Source organism: Procambarus clarkii, chromosome 19 (genome assembly GCF_040958095.1).
Source record: "Procambarus clarkii isolate CNS0578487 chromosome 19, FALCON_Pclarkii_2.0, whole genome shotgun sequence".
Lineage (NCBI taxonomy): Eukaryota > Metazoa > Arthropoda > Malacostraca > Decapoda > Cambaridae > Procambarus > Procambarus clarkii.
This window is the reverse complement of record NC_091168.1, coordinates 33022588-33041789: the sequence shown is the minus strand read 5'-3', so window position 1 is coordinate 33041789 and position 19202 is coordinate 33022588. Positions and strand designations below refer to the sequence as shown.

At 42.8% G+C, this 19202-nt stretch overlaps 2 protein-coding genes across 2 annotated transcripts in view; one reads left to right on the top strand and one right to left on the bottom strand.

Annotated features, from left to right (window-relative positions):
- Window positions 1–2290, bottom strand: part of LOC138366404 (uncharacterized protein PF3D7_1120000-like) — a 28362-nt gene extending 26072 nt beyond the window's left edge. Inside the window, exons 1-2 of the mRNA XM_069327447.1 lie at window positions 2279–2290; window positions 1711–2151 (exon numbers count right to left, since the gene is read on the bottom strand). Of these exons, the coding sequence (XP_069183548.1) occupies window positions 1711–2151; window positions 2279–2290 (453 nt within the window). The remainder of the gene's footprint in view (window positions 1–1710; window positions 2152–2278) is intronic.
- Window positions 1–18589, top strand: part of LOC123757457 (uncharacterized) — a 60363-nt gene extending 41774 nt beyond the window's left edge. The window contains exons 2-7 of the mRNA XM_045741092.2: window positions 3040–3174; window positions 5777–5870; window positions 10029–10169; window positions 11821–12091; window positions 14116–14286; window positions 16671–18589. Coding sequence (XP_045597048.1) covers window positions 3050–3174; window positions 5777–5870; window positions 10029–10169; window positions 11821–12091; window positions 14116–14286; window positions 16671–16891 — 1023 coding nt within the window. The 5' untranslated portion in view covers window positions 3040–3049 and the 3' untranslated portion in view covers window positions 16892–18589. The remainder of the gene's footprint in view (window positions 1–3039; window positions 3175–5776; window positions 5871–10028; window positions 10170–11820; window positions 12092–14115; window positions 14287–16670) is intronic.
- The last annotated feature ends 613 nt before the right edge of the window (window positions 18590–19202 follow it).

The following is a 19202-nucleotide window of genomic DNA, read 5'->3' as shown; positions in this document are numbered from 1 at the left end:
TGACAGCCATCATTGGGACATGTTAATTGGTGCAGGCGAGGAGTCACAATAACGTGGCTAAAGTGTGTTGACCAGACCACATACTAGAAGGTGACGGGACGACGACGTTTCGGTCCGTCCTGGACCATTCTCAAGTTGATTGTGAGAATAGTCCAGGACGGACCGAAACGTCGTCGTCCCTTCACCGTCTAGTGTGTGGTCTGGTCAACGTGTAAATTGGTATATCACGTTTGCTTTTTGGCAATGGTTGTAGTGTTTAGTGGGGTGGTTCTTTAGTATTAAATCAACAGTCCTTTTTGTTTGTAGTAAATATTGAATTCCAATCTTTGGTCTGGGGCTCTCGGTTGTACGCTATTTGAAATTATATTTTTAATTATTTTAATAAGAATAATAAGAAATATAAGCCCCCCCCCTCACCTCTTCGTCGCCGAAAGACAGAAGAGTTAGGGGGGGACATGATCACCACGTACAAGATTCTCAAAGGAATTGATAGGGTAGATAGAGACAGATTATATAATAAAAGGAGCACACGCACTAGGGGACACAGGTGGAAATTGAGTGCCCAAATGAGCCACAGAGACATTAGAAAGAACTTTTTTAGTGTCAGAGTGGTTGACAAATGGAATGCATTAGGAAGTGATGTGGTGGAGGCTGACTCCATACACAGTTTCAAGTGTAGATATGATAGAGCCCAATAGGCTCAGGAACCTGTACACCTGTTGATTGACAGTTGAGAGGCGGGACCAAAGAGCCAGAGCTCAACCCCCGCAAACACAACTAGGTGAGTACAACTAGGTGAGTACAGTTTCAAGTGTAGATATGATAGAGCCCAATAGGCTCAGGAACCTGTACACCTGTTGATTGACGGTTGAGAGGCGGGACCAAAGAGCCAGAGCTCAACCCCCGCAAACACAACTAGGTGAGTACAACTAGGTGAGTACAGTTTCAAGTGTAGATATGATAGAGCCCAATAGGCTCAGGAACCTGTACACCTGTTGATTGACGGTTGAGAGGCGGGACCAAAGAGCCAGAGCTCAACCCCCGCACAAAAGACAACTAGGTGAGTCCCTCTTACAAATTTCGTCGCTTTAGGCTCGGTTGCGCGACGGCCAAATGTCGACGTAATTCCAAATGGAAATTTATTTTCCTATTAAATTTTGAATTTGTTCTTCTCCAAAACAGCAAGTTAAGGGTCCTCATTAACTTAAGGGGTAGGTTAGGAGGGCAGGAAGTTCTCCTAAGGTTTCAAAACGTCATGAAAACCGTTAATTGAAAAGTTACCTCTCTTAACAGCCTGAACCAGAGGACCCAAAACAGAAAACGGGACAGTTCGTCACTGTCGTGAGCCGATTTCATTTTGAATTACGTCGATTTTTACGACGCACATGAGCGAAAAGCGACGTAATTTGTAAGAGGAAGAGTTGGGCTGTAACCAGCTTGGCTCAGCACGTCTCCAGCTGCCCACCGCTTGCCAACCCTGGCAAGCGGTGCCAGGGCTGGCAACCCAACCCCACATGCGTAGATTGCATAAAAAATATAACATTACCAAAATATTTACCATTTGAATACCCATTCACTTGGACTGGTTGGTAGAGCGAGCACCTCGCTTCCTGCAGGTCGATGTTCGATCCCGGATGAACCAAGTGGTTGGGTATTATTCGCACCTTATCCGTGATCGTTATAATAACCCTGCTCCTTGACCTCACATACCTGCTCCTTGACCTCACATACCTGCTCCTTGACCTCACATACCTGCTCCTTGTCCTCACATACCTGCTCCTTGTCCTCACATACCTGCTCCTTGTCCTCACATACCTGCTCCTTGTCCTCACATACCTGCTCCTTGTCCTCACATACCTGCTCCTTGACCTCACATACCTGCTCCTTGTCCTCACATACCTGCTCCTTGACCTCACATACCTGCTCCTTGACCTCACATACCTGCTCCTTGTCCTCACATACCTGCTCCTTGACCTCACATACCTGCTCCTTGACCTCACATACCTGCTCCTTGTCCTCACATACCTGCTCCTTGTCCTCACATACCTGCTCCTTGACCTCACATACCTGCTCCTTGACCTCACATACCTGCTCCTTGTCCTCACATACCTGCTCCTTGACCTCACATACCTGCTCCTTGACCTCATTGAACTACGAATTAACAATACCCTAAATAAAAGCAGAATAGATGGCAAATTCCTTGGTGTTTCCACTGGCAACAATCTTCCATTGCCATATACAAAATATGCTGAGGTAGTAATTGTATCAATTCTATTACAATATGTGCCATATAGTCACATGTCTACTCTCACAACCCGTTATTGTACCTTCCTATATATGTGTAAATAAATAAATATAAGATAAGTATAGGTAAACGCAAGTTTCTGATATAGTAGACATACTCCCTTAAAAAGGATAGAATAGTTTAGGCTATCTTACGAGGATAAAATAGTTTAGGTTATCTTACGAGGATAAAATAGTTTAGGTTATCTTACGAGGATAGAATAGTTTAGGCTATCTTACGAGGATAGAAAAGTTTAGGCTATCTTACGAGGATAGAATAGTTTAGGTTATCTTACGAGGATAGAATAGTTTAGGCTATCTTACGAGGATAGAATAGTTTAGGTTATCTTACGAGGATAGAATAGTTTAGGCTATCTTACGAGGATAGAATAGTTTAGGCTATCTTACGAGGATAGAATAGTTTAGGTTATCTTACGAGGATAGAATAGTTTAGGTTATCTTACGAGGATAGAGTACTTTAGGCTATCTCACAAGGATAGAGTAGTTTAGGGTATTCTACCTTCCTCTACATATGATATCTGTTCCCGGAGGATCTATTGCCCCTAATCACATATAATTACTCAACTGTGTAATATTTTTGTGTATATTTCTTAATATACACAAATTTAATTTCTAATATTTCCGGGGATCTCTCCGTTGTGACCCGACTCAGCTGAATGTAGATACGCTAGCCTGCTCTTTTAACTTTTTAGCATGCTACTAAATAACTTTTTGACGTTTTGAATGTCTAAAAAGGTTTGCGGTGATGTGGATGTGGCCGAGTTTGCTGTTGTTGGCGGCTGTGGGCACCGCTACGGGGCCTCGGGCGAACTTTGTCCACAGGTTCGAGCCCGTGGACTTTAACGGCGCTGACTACTATGTTAATGGAGGGTAAGTGTTGCTTGGTGGTGCTGAGTGCCGCCACGGAAAGATGAGTGCCACTAGATAGTGCCGTACACTGCCAGAGTGCAACCCTCACTGTTAGAGAGTGCAACCCCCCACTGTTGGAGAGTGTAACCCACTGTTGGAGAGTGTACCTCACTGTTGGAGAGTGCACCTCACTGTTGGAGAGTGTACGTCACTGTTGGAGAGTGTACCTCACTGTTGGAGAGTGTAACCCACTGTTGGAGAGTGTAACCCACTGTTGGAGAGTGTAACCCACTGTTGGAGAGTGTAACCCACTGTTGGAGAGTGCAACCCACTGTTGGAGAGTGTAACCCACTGTTGGAGAGTGCAACCCACTGTTGGAGAGTGCAACCCACTGTTGGAGAGTGTAACCCACTGTTGGAGAGTGTACCTCACTGTTGGAGAGTGTACCTCACTGTTGGAGAGTGTACCTCACTGTTGGAGAGTGTACCTCACTGTTGGAGAGTGCAACTCACTGTTGGAGAGTGTACCTCACTGTTGGAGAGTGTACCTCACTGTTGGAGAGTGTACCTCACTGTTGGAGAGTGTACCTCACTGTTGGAGAGTGTACCTCACTGTTGGAGAGTGTACCTCACTGTTGGAGAGTGTACCTCACTGTTGGAGAGTGCAACTCACTGTTGGAGAGTGTACCTCACTGTTGGAGAGTGTACCTCACTGTTGGAGAGTGTACCTCACTGTTGGAGAGTGTACCTCACTGTTGGAGAGTGTACCTCACTGTTGGAGAGTGCAACTCACTGTTGGAGAGTGTACCTCACTGTTGGAGAGTGTACCTCACTGTTGGAGAGTGTACCTCACTGTTGGAGAGTGCAACTCACTGTTGGAGAGTGTACCTCACTGTTGGAGAGTGTAACCCACTGTTGGAGAGTGTACCTCACTGTTGGAGAGTGTACCTCACTGTTGGAGAGTGTAACTCACTGTTGGAGAGTGCAACCCACTGTTTGAGAGTGCAACCCACTGTTGGAGAGTGTACCTCACTGTTGGAGAGTGTAACTCACTGTTGGAGAGTGCAACTCACTGTTGGAGAGTGCAACTCACTGTTGGAGAGAGTACCTCACTGTTGGAGAGAGTACCTCACTGTTGGAGAGTGCAACCCACTGTTGGAGAGTGCAACCCACTGTTGGAGAGTGTAACCCACTGTTGGAGAGTGTACCTCACTGTTGGAGAGTGCACCTCACTGTTGGAGAGTGTAACCCACTGTTGGAGAGTGTACCTCACTGTTGGAGAGTGCACCTCACTGTTGGAGAGTGCAACCCACTGTTGGAGAGTGCAACCCACTGTTGGAGAGTGTACCTCACTGTTGGAGAGTGTAACTCACTGTTGGAGAGTGCAACTCACTGTTGGAGAGTGCAACTCACTGTTGGAGAGAGTACCTCACTGTTGGAGAGAGTACCTCACTGTTGGAGAGTGTACCTCACTGTTGGAGAGTGTAACTCACTGTTGGAGAGTGCAACTCACTGTTGGAGAGTGTACCTCACTGTTGGAGAGTGTAACCCACTGTTGGAGAGTGTAACTCACTGTTGGAGAGTGTAACTCACTGTTGAAGAGTGCACCTCACTGTTGGAGAGTGTAACTCACTGTTGGAGAGTGCAACTCACTGTTGGAGAGTGTACCTCACTGTTGGAGAGTGTAACCCACTGTTGGAGAGTGCAACTCACTGTTGGAGAGTGCAACTCACTGTTGGAGAGTGTACCTCACTGTTGAAGAGTGCACCTCACTGTTGGAGAGTGTAACTCACTGTTGGAGAGTGCAACTCACTGTTGGAGAGTGTACCTCACTGTTGGAGAGTGTAACCCACTGTTGGAGAGTGCAACTCACTGTTGGAGAGTGCAACTCACTGTTGGAGAGTGCACCTCACTGTTGGAGAGTGTAACCCACTGTTGGAGAGTGTAACTCACTGTTGGAGAGTGCAACTCACTGTTGGAGAGTGCACCTCACTGTTGGAGAGTGTAACTCACTGTTGGAGAGTGTACCTCACTGTTGAAGAGTGTACCTCACTGTTGGAGAGTGTACCTCACTGTTGGAGAGTGCAACCCACTGTTGGAGAGTGTACCTCACTGTTGGAGAGTGTACCTCACTGTTGGAGAGTGTACCTCACTGTTTGAGAGTGTAACCCACTGTTGGAGAGTGCAACCCACTGTTGGAGAGTGCAACCCACTGTTGGAGAGTGCAACCCACTGTTGGAGAGTGCAACCCACTGTTGGAGAGTGCAACCCACTGTTGGAGAGTGCAACCCACTCCTGTTGCCTCCTCTCCCACCATTTCATCTTCCCGTCTGGTCATAAGCGTGGCTGTGCAGCTAAACATAAGATAATCTTGCTTGGAAATACTTAAGAATGATTTGAGATACCAAGTAGAGTGGCACAAGGTTAGTCACCTCACTCGAGACTTGACCAGATTCTCCTGGGATTCTGAGGTGTTCGTGCAGGCTTCCTTACACCTGATACACCTGTTCACCTAGCACTTAATAGGTACCTGAGAGTGTGGTAACTGTTGAGAGCGGCGTTTCGGGAGGGTGGTGGTGTTAGAGGTGGAGAGGACAGGTGACCTAAGTGTATAACTGTTGCAGGAGTGGAGGGAACACCCCGGCCGTCTTGGAGGACCTCCGGAGGGGTCAGGAGGGTCTTATCGTCAAGATCAGTGACGTCACTAAGTCGCTCAAGGTGAGGCGTGTGCAGCTCGGCGCCTTCTTCCTTACCTTCATTTATCGCTTCCCAAACCTTCCCAAGTATGTTACCTTTTTGTTTATATCTGGAATATTTGAGCAAAAAACAGCGTTGAATTTGATGAAACGTCTTTCTGGTTGGGTCTTTGTGGCTCTTGTTTCTAGCCACACACAGACAGCTCCATTCAGATGAGTCAGGTCAGCCTCAGAAGTCCTTAATAGCCTCTCAGAGAACAGAGCCAGAACCTTCCCTCAAAGATGTGCAGGGAGTAGGGGAGTCTTTACCATCACCCTCACTGAAGGAAACAAACAGAATATAAGCAAAACACACACTGCAAGGTTAATAAGATAAAGAGAAATGAAGCAGCAAACGGCTAAACAACTGATTCATGCAGGAGTTCCAACTCTCAACTCGTTCTCACCGGCCACTGCCAGGTGGCAACACCCCAGAAGCTCCCGTGTCAACACCAGTTCCTCCAGATCCTAACACCACCAACTGATGCATGTGGAGAGAGTAGTCGAGGGACTAGGGAGCACCAAGGCCCAGCCAGAAAGAGTGTTACATTACATTCAATACTGGTTTTCTGGACGGGCTGAACTATGGTTCCCTGAAGCTAACTACAGAGAAGAAAGAAACAGAAAGGAGGAGAATAAGATAAAAACAAAACAGGAAGAGTGTGAATTACTTTTTCCCAAGAGAACCCAGGGCGGGAAATCCAACCAAGAGCAACACAAGCCAAACAGGTACCAGGAACACTGACCAGGAAATGATCAGCTAGGACCTTGTTAGACCTTCACAACTCCCGAGCCCAGACATCAATCCATCACATACCGCAAAAGACTACGGTTAGAGATGCAAATTTACAAACATCATGGGCTTGATTGTAGATAGCAGGCTGGCTAGATTTAATGACACTGAATAACCTGAGATAAACGAGCCCTGGAACAGGGTGACAAGGTCAAGATAGCAGTCTCCGTGGTGTAGTGGTAAGACACTCGCCTAGCGTTCCGCGAGCGCTATGTCATGGGTTCGTATCCTGGCCGGGGAGGATTTACTGGGCGCAATTCCTTAACTGTAGCCTCTGTTTAACGCAACAGTAAAATGTGTACTTGGATGAAAAAACGATTCTTCGCGGCAGGGGATCGTATTCCAGGGACCGTAGGATTAAGGACTTGCCCAAAACGCTACGCGTACTAGTGGCTGTACAAGAATGTAACAACTCTTGTATATATCTCAAATATACCTCGGGGTGACAAGGAAACTAGATCAACAAACACGTCCACCGCAGCAATGCAGGTGATGTGCAGGTAGACGAACCGCTGCAACCGGACACAACGTGTGGTGTACCCCCAGCCGGACACAACGTGTGGTGTACCCCCAGCCGGACAAACTAAGTATCAAGGACAAAAAGAAACTTACAACTCGATTAGTACTAGAACTGAGAGACCTCCTCAGCTATGAGGACAGACACCCTGACCACCTCAGAAGAGATTAGAAACTACATACAAGGTCCTGAGAGGAATAGACAAGCAGGACAAAGGAACCTCTTTTGAAATTTAAAGGGAACATTACTGGAAGCTGGTGGAAGTGGAAGATTCTTCTAAAATAATCTTTCCAGCCGCTACTCTTCACAGACGCCGTCTTGTCAATCGGCTTTGATACACAACCTACCCAACATGAACCTAAGTCCTGGCCTTGTTGCTGTTGACTCTTCCACAGTGCGCCTGTACATACTTAAATGCTCTAACCTTAACAAACGTGATCTGACTTAAGCCTACCCCTGATTTCTTTTCTTATCCTCCTCTTATTCTTACCTCATCCCATTTTTCCTTCATCTTGTTCTTACCTCCTTCTCTTACCAGCCCTTCACTTACACCTTAATTACCTTCTTCTAGAAATTACCTTTGTCTCTAATCTGCTCCTTACCTCACTCTATTTATTGGTCCGTCCCTTCCACCACACTGTGTCAACTTTTGATACAGATAATGGCTCTAAAGAGCCTCCACTTACGGGGCTCACCATAGCCCATGCTACTTGGAACTTTTTGTTCTGAGTAGCTGAATCTAAAACAACAACATCCACCACACTACTTGAAGTCACATATAAAGAGTTCAAAGTAGAGCCATATTCTGTGGCTAATGACAGAATGGACAGAAATGCATCATCCCAAACGAAGGAACTGGAGCTAAGTATACCATCCTTCTGTGAAATAGAAAGCTCCGAATCCGTGGCAAGAAGGGACGGCTTCTTGCTTCGGCTTCAATTGTCTCTGTAATCAACATGGATGTGGCAACCCCCAAAGGCAGCTGAGCTACAGCAAACCATGCAAGGCAGAACAGTTGAGGGCCACAGAGTTAACAATGCAAACCAGACATGACAGGGTTGATCTTGTCGAAACCTTTAAAATACTGAATAGTTTGGAGGATATTGATCCAGACCACTTCTTCAAAAGGTCAGATTTAACACAAACAAGGAGCAACAGTTTTAAGCTCAGCAAACTACAATGCAGGCTGGAAAACAAGAGATGCTTTATTTTACCCACGAGTTATGAACCTATGGAGCCTCCAACCCTTCGAAGCCATAACTACCAAAACACTGATGAATTTCAAAATCATCAGGATAATTGGGAGGACCTTTGACTAGCTACTGGCTTTCTTTTCTCGCCAAAGCCACTAGAGACAGTGGCTTTCAGAAAATTTCAGGCAAATACTTAAAGCAGATGGACGTCGCCAACCCCTCGAAGTCCCTAACACCCACAGGCACTAACTCTGGGGCATCCACTTGCTAACCAAGCTGCAAACAGGAAACATAAACACAACAAAATGGTTGCTTCCTAATAAACCTCTTGTTTTGAAAAAAGCTCTGCTGGAACAGAGACCCAGTGAACACAATTGTTACAGGCCTAAGGGCAAAAGGTGTTACCCACCCAACAGGCAGCATGACAGACTGAATGACCATCGACATGTAGTAGTGTCAATGGACAGCCCCTCAGACTGCAAGTATTGAGTGTGAGCTCAGTGACCACTCCATAATGAGACGTGCCAAAGACCTGCAAGGCTTACCAGGCCCTAAAGATTAGGACCAAACAGGACGCCCAGGCACTAGGGGGTTCTCCACGAAAGAACAAAGACCTAAGGCTAAATACAGCTACGAAGGGCATCAGTAGAGTGCTGTACGTACAAGCTAGCAAACCCTAGTGCACCCATTATAAACAAACTTTACATACCCCCCCCAACCTCAAGCACTTTGCAAATGAATCAAAGACCTTTATGCAACTCAGGGTGAGGCACCCTATACAGTAGTAGAGGTTCTCTCTTTGGAGCGAACCCCTAAACCCACCAGTGAAGTCAATTTGTCAGGGCAGGGGCAAAGCCAAACACATGCACATGAAAGAGCAACCCTAAGCTAATGCAGCCAGAGGCAAACCTTGGAATGCTCATCAAGCAAATGACCCCCTAGGGGACTAAGCCAACGGATGGCCAACAACTGGAACCTGTAGAGCATAGAGCTGGTGACTCAAGGAGTGATCCTTACTTGAGGACATCAGGCATAGACAATAATAATTGTTAATAATAATTGTTTACCTACAATTGACAGACTAGTGTTGATGTGGGAGCCAGCAGCTCTCAGGGTGCAGCCACCTGACGGCAGGGCAGTGATACCAATGAACGTTTGAACTAACTGCTCTGTGATTTGTTTGTTACATTACTTTTTTTTCTTTGCAAACCTTGCAGTTGTCTATCATAAGAGTGATCATAAAGAATCCTCCAGCTCTGGTCTCCAAAGGACACCTGGGGCGTATATGACTCATTTGTGCAGATATATTTGTGTTTCTAGCTACAGGAAGCAGCCATTTAGCCTCTCTAGACAATAACACATTTTATTATTTATTAAATGATCTTCATTTCATTAGCTTCTGAAATTTCCCAAGTTTTTGCTTTTCTGTTGGACAGGGACTTTTTACAAAAACAGATTTTTGCATATGAAGGGTATTATAGGAATAAAGTAGAGAGCTAAGCTGGCACCTTATGCTGTTAATAGTATAATTTCCTCACATTGGACTCATTGTTAATCTGCCCTTAGTGTTCCATTCCTGTTTCCTTCACTAGTCAGTTTCGAAGTACTGTAGTAACTGAAAAGGTTTTCCTTATGCAGGAGGACGAGTTAAAGTTAAACAATGTCTTCTACAAGTTGGGGCGCCACGACACCAACATCGAGGATGTCGTCTCCGACCTGGATCGACTTTCGACAGACTCGCGACGTATAGAGGCCAAGCTCAACAGACATGCTTTTAATGTAAGCTATTTTATTTGTTAAATATTTATATTTATTTATTTTATATACTGTATATAATTTTTTTTTAGAGAGTACCACCTCTGGAAGAAGGGGACCCTTAGCCTCAGAGGAAAGCACATACAATGCATTAGAAGGGATATTTAGGTCCCCTCCAATACAGTTTCTATGTTTTTTCTCTACCACCCCCTTCCTTTTGTGTGTTGTGCTTTATTAGATATTTAAAGGTTACAAGATGTACTTTAATTAATACAATGAGTGTTTAAAAGTTATGGATATCTTGGAGCTCCTCCACTTCTGGACAGGAACCCAAGGACGCGACAGGTGTTTACCTTTTGGATCGCCACACTGAGGTGCTGAAGCCATAAACTGGCAGCCCTTGGGTCTCTGGTGATGTCAATGAGCCTGGAACCCAATTCCTTGAGGAATCTCAAGGTGCTTATACCCCTGGGGGCCATGCATCTCAGATGCTATGAGAACAAAGGTGTATTGCCCTTCCAGTCGCCTGTTCTTGATTGATTTTGCTGTTTCCCTGTGGTTGGCCGCCTCACCTGCTTGATCAGCAACGAAGTGTATGTAGGTGTCAGCCAGGGTGGACACACACACAGTCCCACACCAGCTGTCTGCCTCTCTTCCAGGAGGTATATTGTGATGCCATCTGGGCGCAGTGCAGGGTCATCCGGGTTTTGGTCTTCTAGGATGCGAGGTTCTCTCTGCTGGGCACTGAGCTGAGGCAAGGCTCCTCTTGATGATGTCATTAACATCGAAATCAGGGATTTCTTTTATTAATATATATACATATACTGTATATATATATTAATATTATACATACACAAGAAGGTACAATAGGTAAAACAAAAACAAAAGACCCGGTAGGACCTTTAGAAGATGAGACAAACCAAGTTATAATTGATAAAAAGGCAGTCAACACTCTGAATAGATACTTGACATCAACATTCACACTAGAAAGAGTAGTGAAAATGATGCTAGCACTATTCATACTTATTAAATGTGATAAGGACCTTTAAGATTCTCCCATCCTAAGTGTTGTACTGGAGATTCTCATGATCAAATAGATCACACTTTCTGGAACACCTGTCTGAAGGTCACCCACAGTGGGGCACAAGCGGGACCTAAGAGCATGTGCTGCTGCTCTGCAAGCAGTCTGCCCTCGGCAACACTGCAAGGCAGGTGATCAGAAAAAAAAAAGTAGAATCCTACATCCACCATAGCGCCAGATTCTATTTCCAGGTAGGATATGTTTGGGCATGTTTCCTTATGCCCAATTTCTCTATTTACCTTGCAGTACAGTTAATTTTTAATTTGGAGGTCATCCATTGGCATTATCATTTCTATGGTATGGGCTTGTACAATTTTTGGGTTTTATGCTTCACCACCTGCAGGATGGGTATGTGCTGCATAAGTAATTAAACTAAGCTAATAACTTCTATGTATTGTATGACTGATTTTTGTTTATTCAACAATTTATTGAGGGATGTCAATACTGTTATAACTATTAGACTAATAAGTACTGACGAACATTCTCATAGGAACAATGATATTCAATATGTTTTTGTTTATTGTATAGACTCACCTTCTGCAAACAAAGACATTCAAAATGGTTTTGTCTAACATATAGCTTTATGCTACGCAGGTGGATTTCCTGAGGCGGCGAATGGAAATGCTGCAGCACAGCTCAGAGTCAGAAGCGACGATGGAGGTACAGGTTGAGGCAGTGAGGTCCATCGTCAACCGCCTCGATGATCGCCTTACAGATGCTCTGGCTCGCCTCGGCCTAGTGGAGAATACTACCAAGACACTGGAAAAGCGTTCGGCTCCACATTATGAAGACTTTCATAGCCCTTTCCTAATGGCTGCTGCTGCCCGCCCTCCCACCCTCACAGTCTACCCATCACCCCAGCAAGGTAACCCCACACAGCTCCCCTCCAAAATTCTTGCACTGTATCCATTTCTCTTCTAATAGTATTTTGTACACATGTATATACAGTATGTATAATATATAAGTATAATATCCATCTCCCAGTAGGCAAAATATACTGGAGTACAATTAAATCAACATTGGGTCAATGTCATCAATATTGATTTAATGTTACATCATCATTTGCTCAGATTTGCCCTTGAAGTACAAAAGTGACGTAGCATGCAACGAAGTATATTGCATAGATAGGTCCACTTCACATAAGTATCTGCACTACTTTAACCCCTGTACTGCATTGTGCAGTACAATAGAGTTGTGCTATTTGTTTTTTAATTATGCTATATTTTAATGTTTTCATCACTCTGTTTTGAAATGAAAATGGTCGAGTTTGGAAACAGTTTGACATTATCTTTACCTGAACATTTATAAAATCAACAAAAATATGTCCTTGACAATTGCACTATGAAGTTTTTGCTGAAACCAGATAGGCAGTGCAGTGGTTAAAGAAAACAAACCAATTTGTTATGATTGGAATTACATGGTAGTGTAATATATGCTTGGTGTGGTAATGTTCATTGTGGTGTGGTTACAACATATGCACTGTTATGGTCAAATATTCACAATGAAATCACAAATACATGATATATCTGAGAAAATATTGAAGCCGTACGATGGGATCAAACCCACATATCTGAACAACTTGGGCACACACACACTTTAATGCCGATCATGGTCCAGTTGTTAGTGCATGTGCCTGAGGAGTTCAGGGATGAGGGTTCAACCTCGTGGTACAGCTTCAGTATTTTCTCACTCAACTATTTTACTAACCAGTTGTGTGTAGACAATACAGTGGGTTTGATTACTTCCTCTGGCTAAATCATATCTTATTCTTGGTTTGCTTATTTAACAAATAGTATTATAAATGCCAAGTTAAAACAAAAGGTAAATAAAAACGAGAGAATTATAAGAACCTAATATAGGTACAGTATTAAATGCTACATTATCAAACTTATACTAAGAGTGGGGGAATGAATATATTACCTTGGCTGGTCATGTAATTTAGGTCAAGAGGAGTTGAAGCCCATATGTCAATACTTTTGTAGTAGGCTGTTTAAAATACTTTAACTATTTTTATGGTTGTGGATAATCTGCAGCGTCCCTTTTAGTCACTTGTTTGATAGAATCCTTGGTGAATCAGCGAACTTTGATGTCACTCGCCTTGTCTTATAAATGCTCTCGTGTTGGCATCCTGAGTGATATTTAGGAGCTTGAAAACCCTGAGAGACATACATTGTGCAAAATGGTCATCCTGGATTGGTACTTTCTTTTAACAATTACTTATGGTTAATTTGTAATAAAGTGTATTGCATTATGGTCTTTTGTGCCTACCTGGCTACAGCTTGCAATCCGTTGAGATTGTCACTATATCCTAGTGGCTCGATCTGACCCTAGAGAAAGTTTTAACTCACTTTGATATCAGTATCTTGGTTATCTTTTGCTAAGAACATAAGAATAATACAAGAATAAAGGAAATTCACAAGGCCTATTGATTCACACAAATAGTTCCTATTTATATCCACCCAAACTCACTGAAATATGTCTAACCTATGCTTGAGATTATAAATTTCCTGAACAATTCATGTAGTTAGCTTACTTCTTGATTATGCATGAGGTAATACTAAATATTAACTAAATTATTTAAAGTTATGCCCAAAATGCTTTGCATATTACTGGCTTTATATTTTATACAATTTCTGTACCTACTTTGGAGCAGAACAGTATGATCAAAACAGTGTTCTGGGTCACCCCAGTAATGCACCGTATCCATGGACCACGATATGCTAAAAGTTACACAACCTGAAGTCAGCCCGAACCCACTAGGAATTTAGAAACATCAAACTTGTACCAAATTCTATTATTACATGTAACCCACATACACACTCTGGTGTAATTTCTTAGGTTCTATAAATAAAATAATAATAATAATAATTACTGTATTATACTTGACAGAGACATGTAGGCTAGACTGGGAGAAGGTTGGACTTGGTTGTTATTGGTTTGGCGGAGAAGAGCTGACGTATCCTGAGGGAGTAGCAGCCTGTGTACGCCACGGGGGTCAGCTGTTGACTCTTCCAGCTCCTGGCACACAGCTGGACCTTCTCCTTGCTCGCCTTCACGATAGTAAGTGACTTATGTGAAATTTTAGCCTAGAAGCAGAAGCAATGTGAACCGGATAGCTACGAAGATTGTTAGTTTGTCAAAAGGCGAGCTTTATGTCAAGAGGATGAAGGGTATTAGTGAGATTTTTGAGTTCAGATAAGAAGGGAAGACAGCACATTGCTAATAGTGTTGGAAGCAGGTTTCGGATAAAAAAAATATGTTTAGCTCGAGATTCTCAAGCTAAACGTGCATATTCTCAAGCTAAACAAAATTTCTTTTATCCCAAACCATTTTCCAACATTATTAGCAATGTGCTCTGCCTTCCCTTCATATCCGAACTAAAAAATCTCACTTTGCCCTCTTGACATAACGCTTGCATTTTGACAAACTAACACTCTTCGCAGTAATCTGGTTCACACTGCTCCTGCTTCTAATGCTGCTGGTGTCTACTCTATTGCCTGTTCATCTTGTCCTCTCCAATACTTCGTAGAAACTGGTCATACACTAAATGACAGACTTAAGGAACATAAAAGAAGTGTTAAGTCTGTAAACACAAACAATGCTCTCCTCTCATGTTAGGGATTCTAATCATCCTATTGACTGGCTCTCCACTGGGCCAGCCACACTACTGCACCATGCTGTGTGCCAGACGAGACGGCCCCAACCACCGACCTCAGGAGGCCTGGCAAGTGTTGGTCATGAACCAGAGCCAAGGAGTCTGAACACATCAAACAATGGAGGATGGCACCTCAAAACCAAACCCCAAAAAGCCCAAAGAAAGAAGCTGGCAAAGCAAAAGCCGACAAAAGGTGAGCAGGGTTTAAACCTTATGGACCCGGCAGTGGCAAAAGAGGTAGCAGTGGAGGAACCAGTAGTGTCTGGGTCCAAACCCTGTCTAGGGGAAATACTATGCAGGCCAAGTTCAGGCTCCTGCACAACTGCTTGACCAATTGACAAATCGCCTGAGGCTAATCCAACAGACAACAATGACACTGCAGGTGGAACAGAGCCACAGACAGACACCATCCAGGAGTTCCAAATAAGGCCCAACCAAGTCCAAACCTGGGACTGAACCAACTGAGACTTCTGTCGGTTCACCAGGAACCCGAACCTGGTGATCTGGGAAAAAACCAGAGCCTGGCTAGCTGACATGCAGACTGACTGACTGGGGACCCAAATCAGCCAGTCATTAAGACAGGACAATACACGAACCCCCCCAATAGACAGATGGGTCACCACTACCTGTGACATCCTAGTAAATATGCAGGGAGCCAGAGTCAAGATGAAGGGCAGACCCTAGATGCAGTAGGTTTGACACCCCACAATGAAATCTAACCAGTCCTTGAACCTTGAATGAATTGGGACATGCAAGTAAACATTTTCGAGGTTCAGGACATCTTCTAAGAATCTGCCTGCAAGACCAGGCAAACTTAAGCCAAAGTGGTTGTCTGATGAATGAAAAGCAGACTGACAGGATGAGAGATAGCAGCAACTGAAAGAACCTCGTAACAGCATCCTCAGGAAAGAGGAGGCAAAATGGTTAAGTACCAGTCGGATGTAAGGACTGGTCCAGCACAGCCTGCTGACATGTGCAGCAAGCCAAGTAAAATGCTGCCACTGTCTCCTGAAGGATAGAAGCGGTCATCTTGGGGGAAGGCTGCCGAAGCCTCTGACTAGTACACTTATATGCATAAGCGTTATCTGCCTTATGAGGAAGAAATACTGTAGTGTGGAATTTCTATGGGTAAAGAAAGTGTGAAGGTTTAACCCCAAGGCCATGGAATACCACCTACCAGGAGAAGCAGAGTTTAAGCCAGTGACACAAGAAAGGGAACATCTTGTTCCCATTCACAATCACAGAGATTGATTTGAGCAGTTCACCCACGAGTGTAGAATCTCTTCCAACACGCCTCAGCAGACATCCATACTCGCAGGCAACCCATCCTCTCTTCTGACCTAAATGGAAGTCGTACGTTTGTGTTCAGATGTATGGTGGTACAGCAGGCAGAACCACTCTTAACTGTCCGAGAACGGCACACAAGTGCTCCCCCTTCTTCAAGGGTATATAATGTAGGATCCACTCTGAAGGACAACATAATTTTTGTACATTGCATTTTCTTAGTACCATAAAACAGATTAATTAATTGCAATACAATTTTCTTCCATTAAGTATAAAAAGTAGACAATAAAAAGCCACACAAATATAAAAAGTATTACAGTGTTCAGCTCACTGTTAGCTGTTCACACTCTATGCTCATTGAGAATGCAAGCATTAAGCTGTCATGTGAAAATTAGTGCATTATGGATGATAGTCATGGTTTTCAATGAGATATCTTGCATAAATGTATTGTGATTCTTACTTTGAGCAAGTAGAAATTGCAATCACTTACCTCTTCATCTTGCAGGTACTATATATTGGACAAGTGGTACCGATTCCTTCAGCAAAGGGGATTGGACTTTTCTGATGACGGCCCAACCTGTGATGCCACTCCACTGGGCAGAGGGAGAAAATTCCTCAAGTAGCCAACCTAGTCATCATTGTGCTGGTGTCACCTCTTCGGGACTTGTCAAACACAAGTGTACGCACCGTTTACCATATGTGTGTCACATACTAGGCCTGCCATAAATTACCCGTCAAGGTAGCAAGATGCTATACATTCTCGGTCATCAGTTGCCCTAGTGTATCAAGACCTTCATAGGGCTGACTACACAAACATTGCCAAAATGTCACAATAACACACATTTGTTTTTAAGTACAGTTACCTAAATGCAGAACTGCACATCCTTTCCCGATACAAAACAGTTTATGAACACTTGTACATGAACAGACATGTTTGCACCGGTGCATCCCATGCCATCCAAACTTTGCTATATATTGCTATTTTCTACCACACATTATGTTTGTATTATGAAAACAATATAACCACACTTTCTATGCACATTTTTTATATCAAAATTACTTTTAGAAAATACATCTAGAAATATTTTGTAGATTCCTTTGGTCACCATTTGTTGGCATAAAATTCTGGTCCAGGAAAGACATGGTCTCGCTTAGCTGGCAATTAACCATTGCTACTGAGGAACCCAATTTTAACAATGCATTCAACCTCATAGTATATTGGCCTCTGATCACTATAATATGTCATACACTGTGAAGCATAATTTAAGGTATGGAATAAACACTGCTGTTTGTAGCAAAACTGACCATCATATTGTACAGTATTCACTAACAACTAAATAATGGTTTATGAATGTATTTGTACAGTACAACTGTGCTAGAGAAACATCTATGATTTTAATCAAGACAACTATGTTAATATTTATAATAATAATTATAATAATTTTATTTATAAAATATACATAGGAACATATTAGTGGTCAATTACTAGATACATAAATTGTAAATTGTATATTAGATAAGACCAATAATACACCCAACCTTCTATTCATGCACATGCTCCAACCCCACAATGTAAACAAGTTAGCAATTATCCAAATGTGGTTAGAGGATGGGAGCCATGCTCGTGATCTCTCATCTTGTCAGTAGTGTACACAATCATGAGCACAAACAGTTACTCCTTCACACATTTATTTATAATGATACATGGTATACAAATACTGTACTTTACAGTAAGATTTCGGTAATCCGAATAAATTGAGTTCAAGTTTTTAGCTGCTCATCTCTAATAATAATTCACATTACCGAGATGTCTGCTGAACTCTAACCAAAATAAATTTGAGCTCGAGTTTTTGACTGTTCAGCTCAAATATAAATTCGAGTTACTGAGATTTTTGACAACGGGAAACCTGAATGAATTTAAATTTGAGTTTTTGACTGCTCAACACTAATGAAAATCTGGGTTACCAAGATTTCTGATAACAAAAACCCAGTTAAATTATATATTTTTCCATTTTTGGACTTTCCAGGTAAAAATTCAGCTAACTTGAATGTCCGCTTAACTTGAATGACCCCATGTAATTCAGATTATCGAGCATAGACAGTAGGTAGTGTTACCTTGCACAATAAGTCACAAGAACATGATACTTCAGAGAAAATATCAAAGCCATATTATGGGATTGAACCAACATCACTGGACACTGGTGCACGTGCTTGTTGAGTCCAGGAATTCAGGTTCGATCCCATTTTACAATTTTAATACTTTCTCAAGTGTTACCTTCATTAGCATTATTTATAGTCAAATTATGAGGAAATTATTTTAATGCTATTACAAATTTTAACCTAGATTCCAATGATCTGTTTTGTTTTTAGGAATTAACAGTATACAACCAGAATAGTGTACAAAAAATATATATTTATCGTTAATGCTTGGTTTCTCATATCCTTACAAAGAACTAAAGTACTGCACCATAGCTAATGAAGTAGTATATGCATGCTGTAGTGATAATTTTGAAAGTAAACCCCATATCCCTATACAGTATTTGAATATATGGAAGCTTTGACAGAAAATTAGTAATGTACAGTACACGTAAAATCAAAGTTACCGACACTACCAGCGAGTTGAGTATGTAACGTACGATTGTGTTACGTTGTTGGGTAGATTAGAACTGCCCACGCCGAGTACTACATTCTTGACTGGAGATTGTACTGGTTTGCTATTCTCAAATCGCTGGCTTATATACGGTTACTACACCTCACAATAAGATAGGTGGGTGGAAAAACCATTACCTGTAAATAGGGATAGGATTATAGCTTGTGTAATTAGTTATACCATTAAGATGATGAGAGAATGGAGTATAGGTTTACTCGCTACAAGTACAGTACAGTACTAATGTATGGTGCTAAATAGTCTTCCTGGGTTAGTGCCTTCTTTTGATAATTACTTAAAGTAGTGATGCAGGAAACTGTCTACAGTCAGCCCCTTTAAAATTAATGGGTTATAATCCAAGAATGTGTAAAGTGTTTTATTGGAACGCAG